The following is an 18,847-nucleotide window of genomic DNA, read 5'->3' on the forward strand; positions in this document are numbered from 1 at the left end:
TGAATAGTGGAACATACTCATAGAACAATTTTAAAATTTTAACATTCTCTTATTATTAGCAGATATTATAGCAGTGAAGATTTAAACTTTCTCAGATTATGAATTATTTAACATTTATTTCTAGCAGTGTACACAATATTATTAAGTTTAACAAACAATTTCACAAATTTTGTTAGTTTTACGATATACTGATTTGTGAAATGTAAAATTATTTGTCAAAATAAGGTATTCAGATCACTTATATTAGCTGTGTTTGAAATCATAAGGTGTTGTACATACAGTTATAGTGGAATATCGGTTCATTCCATAAAATATTTATATTGTTAAATTGACTGCCATTAAAGTTAATCATCCTGTCATGTTCTCATGAATTTTTTCTGTAATAATTTGAGTTATTTTTGTTTGCCTGAAGCAAGATATGAAATTAGTGTGAAAACTCACACCTGCACAATGCATGGTGGACTAATGAACTAAATTACATTGACTACTTTCTCATACACTTACATACAACTACATTTATCCAAGGTGACTATCCAATATATAGCCTTGAGGTCCTTATGTAGTTTATTAATCTTATAAATGTAATTGAAATTATGTTGTATACATGTTGTTAACACTGATGAATTCAAAAATCTGGGGTGAAGCAACGGTTTATGAATAAATTCTGTAGGGAAAAAAAAGGTCAAGATAGGATGTTACTTGTGTGTTTTGTATGATGGTTACCATGGAAACTCATCTGATGATTTCTCCATGAGGAACTTGTTTTATTGGCTGTCTGAGTGAGTGAGTGAGTGAGTGCGCCCTCGTGGGGTCATATCAAAAAATTCCACTCATTAATAGAATGAAACCTTTTCAGTTGAACTCTGACCTCAGTTTGTTGAAAGGAGTTTGTACATATGACCATTTGGAATAGGCAATTCATGGATGAAGTGCTGTTCTGTGCGTAGTCCTCTGGTTCTTATTCTGGTTCTGTTTAGTTCTGTTTTTATTTGTCGTTTTTCTTGTCTCTATAGATAATTTCTCATACATGTTTTAACTGTACATACATCAGTCACTAAATCCGTTGATGGTGTTGATCATTTTCGTCAAACTCAACTCGCCAAATATTTCTGTAATTGTTTTCTAAATTCAATATTAATTTCAATTTATCATGATTATATATTGCCTAAAATTTGTAATCAACTATTTAAATTATTAATTAGTATCTCTTTGGAAGCAACTTAATACTTCAACAATTTTTTGTAAGGTTATGAAATTTGGCATAAATTGGTAGTGAAAGATGGGGTAAATAACTGTTTGTTTATGTTTACAGATGCCATGGTATGATATCAAGAGAGGAAGCCGACAGATTATTGGCCAAATTTGGTGATGGCAGTTACCTCGTTCGGGAAAGTCAAAGATCTCCGGGAAGCTATACACTTAGTTTAAGGTAAGTCATTACAAATAAAAGTGTATATAGACTCTTTAGACCCAATAAGCAGTTCAAACATAGGTGTATATAGACTCAATATGCCATAATAATTACCTCTATATTCACTGAATGAATTAAGCCAAGGTGTATATACATGCCATAGACCATAATAGATTACCTACAGCTTATATTAGCTAAGATATCCATTTAATAAGCAAAATATGTATTTCTTAGGCTTGATTTATTCACATTTTTCTGTTGGTTTAAATTTAGATTCTATCAATTCACGAATCAGATGTATAAAAACTGCACATAGCTATATCATAGTGTTTTATTGCAATAATGATAATTTTCTTTATTGAAATTATATAACTTTACAATAATAAAATGCAGTCAAATCCTAGTGACAAACTGAGGCATGTTGTTGTAGTCGTATCATATTTACTGAAGAATTTGAAATATACACATGTGGTGGTGATTTGTTACTGGAATACGTGGGTGACAATGTAAATATATACATCACTATTTTGCTATATTGTTCATATTATGAAGAGATTTACAGTAATTTTAATTTTAAAAGGGTAAGCTACCAATCCCAGGGATTGCACCATGGAATCATGGGAAATAATTGTTCATATAATTAAACTTTTATTTTCTAATGTGATATATACTCAGTATTGTAATTTCTTTCATTGAATTTAGATGAGTTATATTTCAAATACACATGTAGAGAGAAGAGTATTTGAACTGAATTTGACTTTCATTAATTTATTCCAGCAGAAAATCTAGACAAATAAATAAATACAAAATATTAGTTTCTCCATACCCTGGGAGTTTTGTTCGTAAATTGCAGCTTATGTGCCTTTAATTGGCTTAATACATGACCTCTGAAGGTTACACATTCTGGTATATGTATTTTCCGTGAATGTTTTTGAATTATTTAACCATTTAATAACTACCACTTGTATGCAAATTACCAACTACGTGTATGTAAATTAACTACTAATTGTATGTAAATCAACTACCTCGTTATGCAAATTCAATATCACTAATATACAAAAAGGTGATTTTCCGTACAATTGCGAGATCTCACGAGATGCATGAAAAACGCACGTCGAATGTCTGCCACAAAAATCAAATGATTTGATTTTGAACTAGAATTTTTCTATTTCGTAGCTGGCCGATTTTCGACAGAAAAATATTGCTTCCGAATACCCTCACTTAATCGAAATTGCCTATCTTCAAATGTGGACAGCACATTATTAAGCATGGAAATGTCCCCCAAAATACTTTCACGTTTGACGAATCTCATGCGATGTTTGACAGCACTACGTACGATACTATGTCCTTTGTTTGTCCTGTTTTTACGTTTGATTTCACGCATAACGTGTGATTCTCGCAGTGAATGGAAAATGGTCTAATAACTACTACTCATGTGCAAATCAAATGATACTCATGCAAATTAAATAATACTCATATGCAAATTAAATAATACTCATATGCAAATTAAATAATACTCATATGCAAATTAAATAATACTCATATGCAAATTAAATAATACTCATATGCAAATTAAATAATACTTATATGCAAATTAAATAATACTCGTATGCAAATTAAATAATACTTATATGCAAATCAGCCACCATTTTTTGGACAAGAGTCTTGGGATAACATTTAATTACTGTACACTCTCTAGTATCTACTTAGCAACATTTGAAAAGTTCATCATGAATGAACACGAATTGTAGAAAATGTGGTTCAAAATTATAGGGGTTATTAAAGTTTATTTCTGTTTAAGACTTTTTGTAAGATGTATATATGAGATGAATGTTTTATGCAGTGTGCACAGTCTTAAAATAGATGCTGTGTATCTTGTAACACTCTTATCATGTTTCATTTCTAATTTCTGTTTATGAGAATCTAAATTACATTAAGCAACATAATCTGACAAACCTATGTGGAATTAAGGATAAACTGTATTTGTTGTAATCCCTGTAACTTATAAAGAATGTCTACAGAAACACTTTGTGTACCTGAAACACTGTAAACCACATTTATAAAGTCAATTATTTAGATGCATAATTGAGATTATTTCTAATTTTGCTAAATTGCCAATGGTCTAACTGCTTATTTAGGAAATACAAAGTAGCTAAATTTGCTACATTTTGTTACGTAGCTGTTACCCAAAAGTTACTTAAAATAAGTGTTTTACAGTAATCTTTGAAAAATGGTCACCATAGTAGAGCTTGCTGCTAGAAGAAATGTTTCCATGTATACCTCTATTTATTCACACTTTGTTGTTTATCAGATGTAAAGTCGATTCTTGACTGCGAGTTGGTAATAACTACCAACATGTACCACCATTAGGTTATTTTGTCTAGCTCTCCTTACTTGTATCTCTCATTTACAGGTTTAGAAGTTTAAACTATTCCACGATGGAAGTCACTACGTACGCACTAAATTATTTGCTACTATACATAATTTGGTATCAGACTGGTTGACTTGTCTCTCTCTCTCATTTTTACAATTTCACAGGTTTGGAGGCGTAACTAAGAATTTTAAACTATTCTATGATGGGAAACACTACGTGGGCGATAAACGATTTGATACTATACATGATTTGGTATCAGATGGGTTGATAACCATGCATATGGAATCTAAAGCGGCTGATTATATTGCGGTTATGGTATCAGAACCAATATATGAACACCATTCCAAGTATACAACGCTAGATGGAAGGAAAAGAAAACAAAGCGTAAAGAAAGAAGTGAAGATTTATGATGAGTTCAATAAAGCTAACATAACAGTGGTAAGTACGACAATGAATCAATGAGTGAGCAAATAAACCACCTGAATGAATGAATGAATGAACAAGTGAATAAAGGATTTGACAAGTGAATAAATAATTAAACAAATGAATATATGACTAGTCAAGTGAGTGAAAGAATTAGTCAATGAATGAATGAGTGAAGTAATTGGTCAATGAAAGAATTAGTCAATGAGTGAAGTGATTGGTCAATGAAAGAATTAGGCAATGAATGAACGAGTGAAATAATTGGTCAATGACTGAATGAGTAAAATAATTGATCAATGAATGAATGAGTTAAAGAATTAGTCATGAATGAAAGAGTGAAAGAATTGTTCAATGACTGAATGAGTGAAATAATTGGTCAATGAATGAGTGAAAGGATTGGTCAATGAATGAATTATCAGACATGCTTAGTCAGATGAGTGAAATATGCAAATGAACAAGTGGATGATAATTAGATAAATGAATTGATTGAACAGCTGAATGAATGATTGAACATTAGATTATTGATTATACAAATGAACAAGTTAGTGAATAATTAGACAATGGAATAATAGAATAAATAATTTGATGAATGAAAGATCAGATAAATGGACAAGTGAATGAAAATTTTGAAAACATGACTTAACAAATGAAAAAGTGAATAAATGATTGGACAAATGGACAATGTATAAATATGAAATAAATGCAAAAATCAATGAATGGAGTAAATGAAAAAATGAATTAATGGGTCACCAAATTAATTAATGTATGGACTTTTGGTGATATTTTACATTCTTTTATTCATTATTATAGAAAGATGCTCCAACTAAACCAGAACATATTGAAGAAATAGAAGAAATAGTTCCCTCGTCTTATGAAAAACCACATAAATTTAAGGTATTTATTGCTATAGCTTCAAAATAATGTCCTCATTGCATGAGAAAGCACACAAATTTAAGGTATTAATTGCTATAGCTTAAACATAATGCCTTTGTCTTATGAAAAACCACATAAATTTAAAGTATTTATTGCTATAGCTTCAAAATAATGTCCTCATTGCATGAGAAACCACATCAATTTAAGGTATTTATTGCTATAGCTTAAAAATAATGTCCTCAATGCATGAGAAAGCACACAAATTTAAGGTATTTATTGCTATAGCTTCAAAATAATGTTCTCATCGCATGAGAAACCACGTAAAATTAAGGTATTTATTGCTAAAGCTTTAAAATAATCTTTGTTTTATGAAAAACCACATAAATTTAAGGTATTCATTGTTATAACTTAAAAATAATACTCTTGTTGGATTAGGTTAAATTGTGTGTCTGCCTTAATGTATTATCCAACTTAATACTTTTCTACTTATTTTGTGAACAGTGCCACCAGTGTTTAACTGCAACTTTTGCTCTTTTTTATATAACCAGTATCTTTCATATAAAATACCTTTTTTGTCATATACATGAATATAAAAACTACATTACTAAGCTGGTTGGCACATATCATTTTTAGTTCAATGATCTTAGATCCACTGAGCTATGCCGATGATGATGTGTCTATCATCAGGATAGATAGATAGATGGTTGTCTGTCTGGATTTCAGGAAAAATGGTTGGATGTGGGTAACTTCTAAAAAAAAAAAAAAACGCTGAAGTGTTGATTTGACTTGATTATTGTTGTTTTGACTTGATTATTGTTGATTTGACTTGATTATTGTTGTTTTGACTTGATTATTGTTGATTTGACTTGATTATTGTTGATTTGACTAGATTATTGTTGATTTGACTTGATTATTGTTGTTTTGACTTGATTATTGTTGATTTGACTTGATTATTGTTGATTTGACTTGATTATTGTTGATTTGACTTGATTATTGATGATTTGACTTGATTATTGTTGTTTTGACTTGATTATTGTTGATTTGACTTGATTATTGCTGTTTTGACTTGATTATTGTTGATTTGACTTGATTATTGTTGTTTTGACTTGATTATTGTTGATTTGACTTGATTATTGCTGTTTTGACTTGATTATTGTTGATTTGACTTGATTATTGTTGATTTGACTTGATTATTGTTGATTTGACTTGATTATTGTTGATTTGACTTGATTATTGTTGATTTGACTTGATTATTGTTGATTTGACTTGATTATTGTTGATTTGACTTGATTATTGTTGATTTGACTTGATTATTGTTGATTTGACTTGATTATTGTTGATTTGACTTGATTATTGTTGATTTGACTTGATTATTGTTGATTTGACTTGATTATTGTTGATTTGACTTGATTATTGTTGATTTGACTTGATTATTGTTGATTTGACTTGATTATTGTTGATTTGACTTGATTATTGTTGATTTGACTTGATTATTGTTGTTTGCTAAATTAGCTACCAATAAATATACAAATGCTCAAATGACTTCTTCTATGACACTATTTTGTCTATATTTTTGATAGTCATGATAGCCAGAAATTAGTTTCTGTAAAAATGCAATAATTCAATGAACTTTTGGTACATTATCCTTTCTTTATTGACTTCTTGTTGACAAACACGTTCTTTATTTATTTTTCTTATTTATTTGTAGGTTCATAATTTTGTTGGTCCAAACTGGTGTGAATATTGCGGTAATTTCATGTGGGGACTCATTGCACAGGGTGTCAAATGTTCAGGTGAGAGATATTTCATGTGGGGACTCATAGCACAGGGTGTCAAATGCTCAGGTGAGATATTTTATGTGGGGACTCATAGCACAGGGTGTCAAATGCTCAGGTGAGATATTTCATGTGGGGACTCATAGCACAGGATGTCAAATGTTCAGGTGAGATATTTCATGTGGGGACTCATTGCACAGGGGTCCAATGTTCAGGTGAGATATTTCATGTGGGGACTCATAGCACAGGGGTCCAATGTTCAGGTGAGATATTTCATGTGGGGACTCATAGCACAGGATGTCAAATGTTCAGGTGAGATATTTCATGTGGGGACTCATTGCACAGGGGTCCAATGTTCAGGTGAGATATTTCATGTGGGGACTCATAGCACAAGGTGTCAAATGTTCAGGTGAAATATTTCATGTGGGGACTCATTGCACAGGGGTCAAATGTTCAGGTGGTATATTTCATGTGGGGACATATTGCACAGGGGTCAAATGTTCAGGTGAGAGATATTTCATGTGGGGACTCATAGCACAAGGTGTCAAATGTTCAGGTGAGAGATATTTCATGTGGGGACTCATAGCACAGTGTCTCAAATGTTCAGGTAAGATATTTCATGTGGGGACTCGTAGCACAAGGTGTCAAATGTTCAGGTGAGAGATATTTCATGTGGGGACTCATAGCACAGGGTGTCAAATGCTCAGGTGAGATATTTCATGTGGGGATTCATAGCACAGTGTCTCAAATGTTCAGGTAAGATATTTCATGTGGGGACTCATAGCACAGTGTCTCAAATGTTCAGGTAAGATATTTCATGTGGGGACTCGTAGCACAAGGTGTCAAATGTTCAGGTGAGAGATATTTCATGTGGGGACTCATAGCACAAGGTGTCAAATGCTCAGGTGAGATATTTCATGTGGGGATTCATAGCACAGTGTCTCAAATGTTCAAGTGAGAGTTATTTAATGTGGGGACTCATTGCACAGGGGTCAAATGTTCAGGTGAGAGATATTTCATGTGGGGACTCATAGCACAAGGTGTCAAATGTTCAGGTGAGAGATATTTCATGTGGGGACTCATAGCACAGTGTCTCAAATGTTCAGGTAAGATATTTCATGTGGGGACTCGTAGCACAAGGTGTCAAATGTTCAGGTGAGAGATATTTCATGTGGGGACTCATAGCACAGGGTGTCAAATGCTCAGGTGAGATATTTCATGTGGGGATTCATAGCACAGTGTCTCAAATGTTCAGGTAAGATATTTCATGTGGGGACTCATAGCACAGTGTCTCAAATGTTCAGGTAAGATATTTCATGTGGGGACTCGTAGCACAAGGTGTCAAATGTTCAGGTGAGAGATATTTCATGTGGGGACTCATAGCACAAGGTGTCAAATGTTCAGGTGAGATATTTCACGTGGGGACTCGTAGCACAAGGTGTCAAATGTTCAGGTGAGAGATATTTCACATGGGGACTTATAGCACAGTGTCTCAAATGTTCAGATGAGATATTTCATGTGGGGACTCATAGCACAGGGTGTCAAATGTTCAGGTGAGATATTTCACGTGGGGACTCATAGCACAAGGTGTCAAATGTTCAGGTGAGAGATATTTCATGTGGGGATTCATAGCACAGTGTCTCAAATGTTCAAGTGAGAGTTATTTAATGTGGGGACTCATTGCACAGGGTGTCAAATGTTCAGGTGAGAGATATTTCATGTGGAGACTCATAGCACAGTGTCTCAAATGTTCAGATGAGATATTTCATGTGGGGACTCATAGCACAGGGTGTCAAATGTTCAGGTGAGAGATATTTCACATGGGGACTTATAGCACAGTGTCTCAAATGTTCAGGTGAGATATTTCACGTGGGGACTCATAGCACAAGGTGTCAAATGTTCAGGTGAGAGATATTTCATGTGGGGACTCATAGCACAGGGTGTCAAATGTTCAGGTGAGAGATATTTCACATGGGGACTTATAGCACAGTGTCTCAAATGTTCAGGTGAGATATTTCATGTGGGGACTCATAGCACAAGGTGTCAAATGTTCAGGTGAGAGATATTTAATGTGGGGACTCATAGCACAGGGTGTCAAATGTTCAGGTGAGAGATATTTCATGTGGGGACTCATATCACAGTGTCTCAAATGTTCAGGTGAGATATTTCACGTGGGGACTCATAGCACAAGGTGTCAAATGTTCAGGTGAGAGATATTTCATGTGGGGACTTGTAGCACGAGGTGTCAAATGTTCAGGTGAGAGATATTTCATGTGGGGACTCATAGCACAAGGTGTCAAATGTTCAGGTGAGAGATATTTCACATGGGGACTTATAGCACAGTGTCTCAAATGTTCAGGTGAGATATTTCACGTGGGGACTCATAGCACAAGGTGTCAAATGTTCAGGTGAGAGATATTTCACGTGGGGACTCGTAGCACAAGGTGTCAAATGTTCAGGTGAGAGATATTTCATGTGGGGACTCATAGCACAGTGTCTCAAATGTTCAGATGAGATATTTCATGTGGGGACTCATAGCACAGGGTGTCAAATGTTCAGGTGAGATATTTCATGTGGGGACTCATAGCACAGGGTGTCAAATGCTGAGATGAGATATTTCATGTGGGGACTCATAGCACAGGGTGTCAAATGTTCAAGTGAGAGATATTTCATATGGAGACTCATAGCACAGGGTGTCAAATGTTCAGGTGAGAGATATTTCATGTGGGGACTCATAGCACAGGGTGTCAAATGTTCAGGTGAGAGATATTTCATGTGGGGACTTATAGCACAGGGTGTCAAATGTTCAGGTGAGAGATATTTCACATGGGGACTCATAGCACAGGGTGTCAAATGTTCAGGTGAGAGATATTTCATGTGGGGACTCATAGCACAGGGTGTCAAATGTTCAGATGAGATATTTCATGTGGGGACTCATTGCACAGTGTGTCAAATGTTCAGGTGAAATATTTCATGTGGGGACTCATTGCACAGGGGTCAAATGTTCAGGTGGTATATTTCATGTGGGGACATATTGCACAGGGGTCAAATGTTCAGGTGAGAGATATTTCATGTGGGGACTCATAGCACAAGGTGTCAAATGTTCAGGTGAGAGATATTTCATGTGGGGACTCATAGCACAGTGTCTCAAATGTTCAGGTAAGATATTTCATGTGGGGACTCATAGCACAAGGTGTCAAATGTTCAGGTGAGAGATATTTCATGTGGGGACTCATAGCACAGGGTGTCAAATGCTCAGGTGAGATATTTCATGTGGGGATTCATAGCACAGTGTCTCAAATGTTCAGGTAAGATATTTCATGTGGGGACTCATAGCACAGTGTCTCAAATGTTTGGGTAAGATATTTCATGTGGGGACTCGTAGCACAAGGTGTCAAATGTTCAGGTGAGAGATATTTCATGTGGGGACTCATAGCACAAGGTGTCAAATGCTCAGGTGAGATATTTCATGTGGGGATTCATAGCACAGTGTCTCAAATGTTCAAGTGAGAGTTATTTAATGTGGGGACTCATTGCACAGGGGTCAAATGTTCAGGTGAGAGATATTTCATGTGGGGACTCATAGCACAAGGTGTCAAATGTTCAGGTGAGAGATATTTCATGTGGGGACTCATAGCACAGTGTCTCAAATGTTCAGGTAAGATATTTCATGTGGGGACTCGTAGCACAAGGTGTCAAATGTTCAGGTGAGAGATATTTCATGTGGGGACTCATAGCACAGGGTGTCAAATGCTCAGGTGAGATATTTCATGTGGGGATTCATAGCACAGTGTCTCAAATGTTCAGGTAAGATATTTCATGTGGGGACTCATAGCACAGTGTCTCAAATGTTCAGGTAAGATATTTCATGTGGGGACTCGTAGCACAAGGTGTCAAATGTTCAGGTGAGAGATATTTCATGTGGGGACTCATAGCACAAGGTGTCAAATGTTCAGGTGAGATATTTCACGTGGGGACTCGTAGCACAAGGTGTCAAATGTTCAGGTGAGAGATATTTCACATGGGGACTTATAGCACAGTGTCTCAAATGTTCAGATGAGATATTTCATGTGGGGACTCATAGCACAGGGTGTCAAATGTTCAGGTGAGATATTTCACGTGGGGACTCATAGCACAAGGTGTCAAATGTTCAGGTGAGAGATATTTCATGTGGGGATTCATAGCACAGTGTCTCAAATGTTCAGATGAGATATTTCATGTGGGGACTCATAGCACAGGGTGTCAAATGTTCAGGTGAGAGATATTTCACATGGGGACTTATAGCACAGTGTCTCAAATGTTCAGGTGAGATATTTCACGTGGGGACTCATAGTACAAGGTGTCAAATGTTCAGGTGAGAGATATTTCATGTGGGGACTCATAGCACAGGGTGTCAAATGTTCAGGTGAGAGATATTTCACATGGGGACTTATAGCACAGTGTCTCAAATGTTCAGGTGAGATATTTCATGTGGGGACTCATAGCACAAGGTGTCAAATGTTCAGGTGAGAGATATTTCATGTGGGGACTCATAGCACAGGGTGTCAAATGTTCAGGTGAGAGATATTTCATGTGGGGACTCATATCACAGTGTCTCAAATGTTCAGGTGAGATATTTCACGTGGGGACTCATAGCACAAGGTGTCAAATGTTCAGGTGAGAGATATTTCATGTGGGGACTTGTAGCACAAGGTGTCAAATGTTCAGGTGAGAGATATTTCATGTGGGGACTCATAGCACAAGGTGTCAAATGTTCAGGTGAGAGATATTTCACATGGGGACTTATAGCACAGTGTCTCAAATGTTCAGGTGAGATATTTCACGTGGGGACTCATAGCACAAGGTGTCAAATGTTCAGGTGAGAGATATTTCACGTGGGGACTCGTAGCACAAGGTGTCAAATGTTCAGGTGAGAGATATTTCATGTGGGGACTCATAGCACAGTGTCTCAAATGTTCAGATGAGATATTTCATGTGGGGACTCATAGCACAGGGTGTCAAATGTTCAGGTGAGATATTTCATGTGGGGACTCATAGCACAGGGTGTCAAATGCTGAGATGAGATATTTCATGTGGGGACTCATAGCACAGGGTGTCAAATGTTCAAGTGAGAGATATTTCATATGGAGACTCATAGCACAGGGTGTCAAATGTTCAGGTGAGAGATATTTCATGTGGGGACTCATAGCACAGGGTGTCAAATGTTCAGGTGAGAGATATTTCATGTGGGGACTTATAGCACAGGGTGTCAAATGTTCAGGTGAGAGATATTTCACATGGGGACTCATAGCACAGGGTGTCAAATGTTCAGGTGAGAGATATTTCATGTGGGGACTCATAGCACAGGGTGTCAAATGTTCAGATGAGAGATATTTCACATGTGGACTCATTGCACAGTGTGTCAAATGTTCAGGTGAGATATTTCATGTGGGGACTCATAGCACAAGGTGTCAAATGTTCAGGTGAGAGATATTTCATGTGGGGACTTGTAGCACAGTGTCTCAAATGTTCAGATGAGATATTTCATGTGGGGACTCATAGCACAGGGTGTCAAATGTTCAGGTGAGATATTTCATGTGGGGACTCATAGCACAGGGTGTCAAATGCTGAGATGAGATATTTCATGTGGGGACTCATAGCACAGGGTGTCAAATGTTCAAGTGAGAGATATTTCATGTGGGGACTCATAGCACAAGGTATCAAATGTTCAGGTGAGAGATATTTCATGTGGGGACTCATAGCACAAGGTATCAAATGTTCAGGTGAGAGATATTTCATGTGGGGACTCATAGCACAGGGTGTCAAATGTTCAGGTGAGAGATATTTCATGTGGGGACTCATAGCACAAGGTATCAAATGTTCAGGTGAGAGATATTTAATTTATTCACAATGCTTACTTCTTGGGAGCTAGTCATGGCTATTTAGTCTGATGTGCACTCTTAATAAAATAATGTGTTTTTTTTGTGTAATTTTTTACTCATCTATTTAATTTATATCGAATTTCATCTACATGTGTCAGGTATATTAATATATAGTGCACATGCATTCTTTTCTTTTCACAGATTGTGCATTAAGTACTCATAAGCAGTGCTCTAAGTTGGTACCCCATGATTGTCAGCCAGATAAACGACTTATCAAACGAGTGTACAGTATTGATTTAACCACACTAGTCAAAGCACATAATACAACCAGGCCTATTGTAGTGGATAAATGTATCAAGGAAATTGAATCAAGAGGTGAGAAATAACATTAGTAGTAGTAGTATTTTATTTTGCTTATATATATTACTGCACTATTATTTGGGAAGTTTTTCATATTTCATGCTGTATTATATAATAAAGAACAGTAAGATTAATATGGTATATTATTTTTCTTGCCATATGTTGCTGAACTATTGTTTTTAGTAACTTTGATACAATTCAGGTTATATTATTATATGAGGGATGTTGAGATTAATACAGTACATTTAGTATTATTTGAGGAACATGAATATTGATTATTGTGATATTACAGGGTTATCGGCTGAAGGTTTATACAGGGTATCAGGATTCAGTGATGACATTGAAATGGTTAGACAGTCATTTGATAAAGGTAATCACATGTAGTACATTACATGAATCAATTTCTTGCTTTTATTGATTATGATTATTATAGATGTGTGTGTACAATGTATACATTTGTGGGTCAAATACAGTGCAACAGCCTTCTCCCATTTATAATTCATATACTGTAGAATATTTTATTGAAGCTGGAATTAATTTTGGGTGAAAAGACTTTTTGGGTGATTTGTATGGAATTTATTTTCACTGATTTTTGACAAGTTGAATGTAAAATATAGGAAAAATGGTATATTTGCTGGATTTTATTGACACTCATTCATTCCTTCAGCGAAAATAACAATTACAAAATTAATTTCAAGTGAAAATAAAGCATTTTTCAGTAGTTGTTGCCATTCCCACCCTATCATTACAGCATGCACTCCTGTACATTTGATTACTCTCTGACCTTCTGTTTGTTGATTTTTATATTTCTAAATTATTTGTTCTGTTCACTATACTATGATTTACACTTGCAGATGGTGAAAATGCTAGAATTGGTCCGTCCGATTATGATGACATAAATACAATAACAGGAGCTTTAAAACTTTATTTTAGACAACTTCCAATACCTGTTATTTCATATGAAGTCTATCTAGATTTCATAACTGCTGTGCGTAAGTATGGTTCTCATTATCACATGCATACGATGTAGGCACCTATAGTCAGTTGCACTTTTAGTCAATCGAGAGATTTATCAGTATTTTAGGGTCAGTATGTGTTATATTGGATAGAATTTGCATGTATGACCCAAATAACTGTGGGCTAGATTAATTTGCAAAGTCAATACTTTTGGATCTATGGCTAATAGGATCACACTAAAAAGCATTAATCTAGAAAGTCTCAATTCATGATCAAATATTGCAGAAAGAAATACTATATAATACTTTATTTTCGCTTTCAACTACTATAAAATCAGTTTCCATTAAAATGGTACAATGCAACAGAGGGGATGCGGCTTCTATTAGAGCATCTACACATATGAGAAATGGTGAATTTTCTGTTCTCAATTGTTCAACAAGAATGGGTTTGACTTCTTTTGAGGATGCGGCTTCTAATACAGATTTTAAACCCAGCAAATGTACCGTTTTTCCCATGTTTTACATTCAACTCATCAAAAATCAGCCAAAAAGTCTTTTCAGTGAAAATTAATTGCAGCTAAAATAAAGTATTTTACAGTATAAGTTATTGGACTAGACTCTCTATTGTAATTACATTGTGACTATACTTCCATTATACAAACATTTAAAGCAAACTTCAATGCGACCTTAATTTATAGTTATGTATATTATAAACTGTATTCGAAATAATATTGCAGTGGTTTAATTTTGTTTTAATTATAACTGTAGCTTGGATAGGCATTCAAAGTACTTACAATTAATCACCATGGAGGCCATTCATGGAGGGGAATAATTAACAAACAAACATATTTAACATCCGGGTACTTTTCAAAGCTATGACGTTTTAGTATCTGATCACATTCGTATACGCCATTGTACATAGCCGTTCATGCTGCCAAGCATTTAGTACTACTAGTATAAACTCAACTTTTATATGCACAACGCAGTCTGAAAACGGGGACTTATGTTTTGACCTCCGTGTGTGTGTGCATGCGTCTGTGCGTGCGTCCAGACCTGTATCATAGAAATGCCTGCACCAATCACAATCAAACTTCACACATACATCATACATGATATTATACATATGCACGTCAATTTGTTTCACGATCTGATTCAAGATGGCCGAATGGCGGCCATTTTTGTGCTAAAAATCATCAAAATCAAGCATTTCTCGGCTGTTTACAGATGGGTTTTGTTCAAACTTGGTATATACATTGGACATTATAGGACCTTGATGCACATCATTTTGTTTTTCAGATAAGATTCAAAATGGCCGACTGGTGGCCATTTTGTATTAATGAATGTGGTTCTTGTGCCATATCTCTGACTTGCTTTCACTGATTATGTTCAAATTTTAAATATTCATTATACATCATGTCATAGATATACAGATATATTGGTTTGACAATCCTATTAAAAATGGTCGAATGGTGGCCTTTTTTGTGCTAAACAATCATCAAATATCAAGCATTTCTGGCATGTATGGATGGATTTTGTTCAAACTTGGTACATACATTAGACATTACGGGTTCCTGATGCACATCATTTATTTTTCAGATCGGATTCAAAATGGCTGTCTGGCGGCCATTTTGTTTTAATGAATGGGCTTCTAGACCCATATCTCTGACTTGTTTTGAATGATAATATTTTCAAATTTTAAATATTCATTATACATCATGTCATAGATAAACAGATATATTGGTTTGACTATATCCTATTTAAAATGGCCGAATTGTGGTCATTTTTGTGCTAAAAAATCATCAAATATCAGGCATTTATGGGTGGATTTCGTACATACATTAAACATTACGGGTTCCTGATGCTCGTCATTTTTAGAACTTGGGTTAGAACATTATGTGTTTGACCCACAGTATTCTGACAGTGGGAGCCCAATTGTGTTAAAATACCCTACTTCCCTGATTGTAAGCCCCTCCTGAGTATGAAGCCCATCCTTCATCCCAGGCATTTATCGAGTTCAGGGCATTCAGAGTGTTTTTTACTGGACGTGATTGGTACGGTAGTTTGGTTTGTGATTTTATAAGAAAACTTGCAGAGTGCATAGTGAATGTACATAACGTGGTTTGCATCCTTTCTATTCTGTCATTTACTCGCAGTTACTATTAATCGTCGTTACTTTTCGGATATTGCGAGTCGACAATCGACAGATTGTATTCTAACATTGCAGTAGTCACTTCCGCATTGCGTTAAAAAAATTGTCAATAATCAGAAAATGTCGTCATTACGACAGATCATTTTGATTGGTTAAAGAAAAACATGACCTGTTAGGTCAAAGGAAGTCATTTCAGGTTAAATCACGCTGAAAAACTTCATTGTGAAAATTGCTTTGCGTTGAGAGTTTGCCTACGATCGAAAACATACCAAAACGAAGATAATGATAAATGCCTTTGACTGTTTTCCCACAGACTGTATGTAAATCGAATTGTAATAAAATGTATGTGTTTTTTATGAACATGTTTGTTTCTTCATTGTAAAAGTGTCTGGGAAATCAATGACACATTTTTTCAAAAAGAAGTATTATTTTCCTGATATTTTCCCGGTATGGTGAACGAATTTTTTGCAGATAATTTTTCGTTGTTACCACGATGTTTACAGTGTTTAACCCTAAAACAAAATCATCTTTTCTGAGGTGGTCCTCGAGTATAAGCCCATCCCTTACTTTTCCCTTACGTGTTCATGGGCTTATGATCAGGGAAGTACGGTATACTGTGAAGATTCAATTCAGTCCAGTGTGAGTGATGAGAGTATATCGTCGACGATGCCCCTTGTTCGAATGATAGTTTTATTTCAAATTACGAGGAAGTCTGTGAACAATCTGCTTGGTGTTCCTGTGACAATTGCCCCATTGATTTGCCAGTGCAGCCCCGTGAATACATGGACGAAAATTTTTCCACCACCACCCTACGAACTCAAGATTGCATACTCCAGCATCCAGACTTTGAAATAATTTGTGCGCATAGAGCAGTAATGGAAATAGCATTTATTGTACAGTTGGACAAAAAATAAAATAAAATGCCTGTCTCAATCATTCGCACATCCATAATATTTGCATGTTGATACACTTGTAAGTATCATTAACGTAAAAGTCGAAACTCTCAAGGCTGGAAGTCAATTCATCAATCCAGTCAACTATGACTGCCCAAGTTATTTATATATAATTAGATACTATTTCGTCATCATGCTTTGTTGCCTTTCCTGTTTATACCTCATGAGGGCGTTTTTTTATGGCAAGATGGTGCAAACGGAAGTCCTTCGCAGGTTTATGGATTCTCATATTTAAATCATAATTTTTTTTTCAAATTTATAATCAATATACATAACTTAATAAATACAAACACCAAATTAGGCTCTATTTAGTTCCCCTTTAATGCTGACTGTATTGAGTTTTAAGGAATTTATATTCATATTTATAGAATGTACATACTGTATTAAGGCTGTTATTTTTTTTATAGAAAATCAAACTACGGAAGAAAAGTTAGAACTAATGCATAAAGCTGTACATAAATTACAAGAGTTAAAGCCTGCACACTATCAGACGTTAAAGTATATGGTGAACCATCTACACAGGTGAGTATAGTGTAGTTTATTCAGGTGTTCAGTATATGTAGTGTTCAGTTTACATAGGTGTTCAGTATATGCAAGTGCTCATTATATGCAAGTGTTCGGTTTACATAGCTGCTCAGTATATTAAGGTGTTGAGTTTACATAGGTGTTCAGTATATGCAGGTGCTCAGTTTACATAGGTGTTCAGTATATGTAGGTGTTTGGTTTACATAGCTGCTCAGTTTACATAGGTGTTCAGTTTATGCAGGTGTTTGGTTTACATAGGTGTTCAGTATATGTAGGTGTTCGGTTTACATAGCTGCTCAGTTTACATAGGTGTTTAGTATATGCAGGTGTTCGGTTTACATAGCTGCTCAGTATATTAAGGTGTTCAGTTTACATAGGTGTTCAGTATATGCAGGTGTTTAGTTTACATAGTAGTGCTCAGTATACAGAGGTTCTCAGTTTATTCTCATTTCAATTTGTCACCAAATTAATATTTAAATCTGATTTGACTCTAGATCCAACTTGCTTGCTTCTAACTATGACACATATGACTACATGTATGCGTGTAATCTCGATCTGGAGGTGTATAACCAATGAAAACACCTCTTACTTATACAATCCTTCTGTACATGCAGTCTGTAACACAGTTCATGATTTATTGTTCAAGATTTTAACACTGGTTTCTTCAGATTTTAATCAAGTCAACCAAGCAACAATTATGTTAGAAAGCAAACAGTACCGGTAACCAAGCCTACATCAGATTGTCTCTAAAGACTTTTGTTTTTACTTGTTTCCAGGGTAACTGAACATCGCTCTAAAAATTTGATGGGGTCTGAGAACCTTGGCGTTGTGTTTGGACCAACATTGCTTCGATCACCAGAAGTGGAATCGTTGGAAAGTCTGACAAACATGAAATTCCAGCAACATGTGGTTGAGCTCCTAATTGCCAACAATAATGTTTTATTAGATTTGTAAATAAAATCATTTTTAATCTAAATAATCAATTTATATATCTGTTAATCTAAGGAATACTGTAATAAGAAAATATGTCACTTAGCGAGATTGATAATGTTTCTTGCACTAGATTCTGTGAGATCATTATCCTCACAGTATTAGACAGTGCTTTGTTGTCTCTCGTCATATGGCGCTTTGGAACTTGGTACCACACACTACTTGTACGATAAAACTTGGTACCATACACTACTTGT

The 18,847-nt window shown here is 35.3% G+C and overlaps 1 protein-coding gene across 1 annotated transcript in view; it reads left to right on the forward strand.

Moving 5' to 3' along the window:
- The window catches only part of LOC100375525 (N-chimaerin-like), a 60,173-nt gene extending 41,534 nt beyond the window's left edge, over positions 1 to 18,639 (forward strand). Inside the window, exons 4-12 of the mRNA XM_078009635.1 lie at positions 1,313 to 1,429; positions 3,950 to 4,223; positions 5,019 to 5,102; positions 6,790 to 6,874; positions 12,919 to 13,092; positions 13,370 to 13,447; positions 13,932 to 14,069; positions 17,543 to 17,657; positions 18,437 to 18,639. Of these exons, the coding sequence (XP_077865761.1) occupies positions 1,313 to 1,429; positions 3,950 to 4,223; positions 5,019 to 5,102; positions 6,790 to 6,874; positions 12,919 to 13,092; positions 13,370 to 13,447; positions 13,932 to 14,069; positions 17,543 to 17,657; positions 18,437 to 18,614 (1,243 nt within the window). The 3' untranslated portion in view covers positions 18,615 to 18,639. The remainder of the gene's footprint in view (positions 1 to 1,312; positions 1,430 to 3,949; positions 4,224 to 5,018; positions 5,103 to 6,789; positions 6,875 to 12,918; positions 13,093 to 13,369; positions 13,448 to 13,931; positions 14,070 to 17,542; positions 17,658 to 18,436) is intronic.
- The last annotated feature ends 208 nt before the right edge of the window (positions 18,640 to 18,847 follow it).

This window comes from Saccoglossus kowalevskii, chromosome 21 (assembly GCF_978046115.1).
Source record: "Saccoglossus kowalevskii chromosome 21, keSacKowa6.1, whole genome shotgun sequence".
NCBI lineage: Eukaryota > Metazoa > Hemichordata > Enteropneusta > Harrimaniidae > Saccoglossus > Saccoglossus kowalevskii.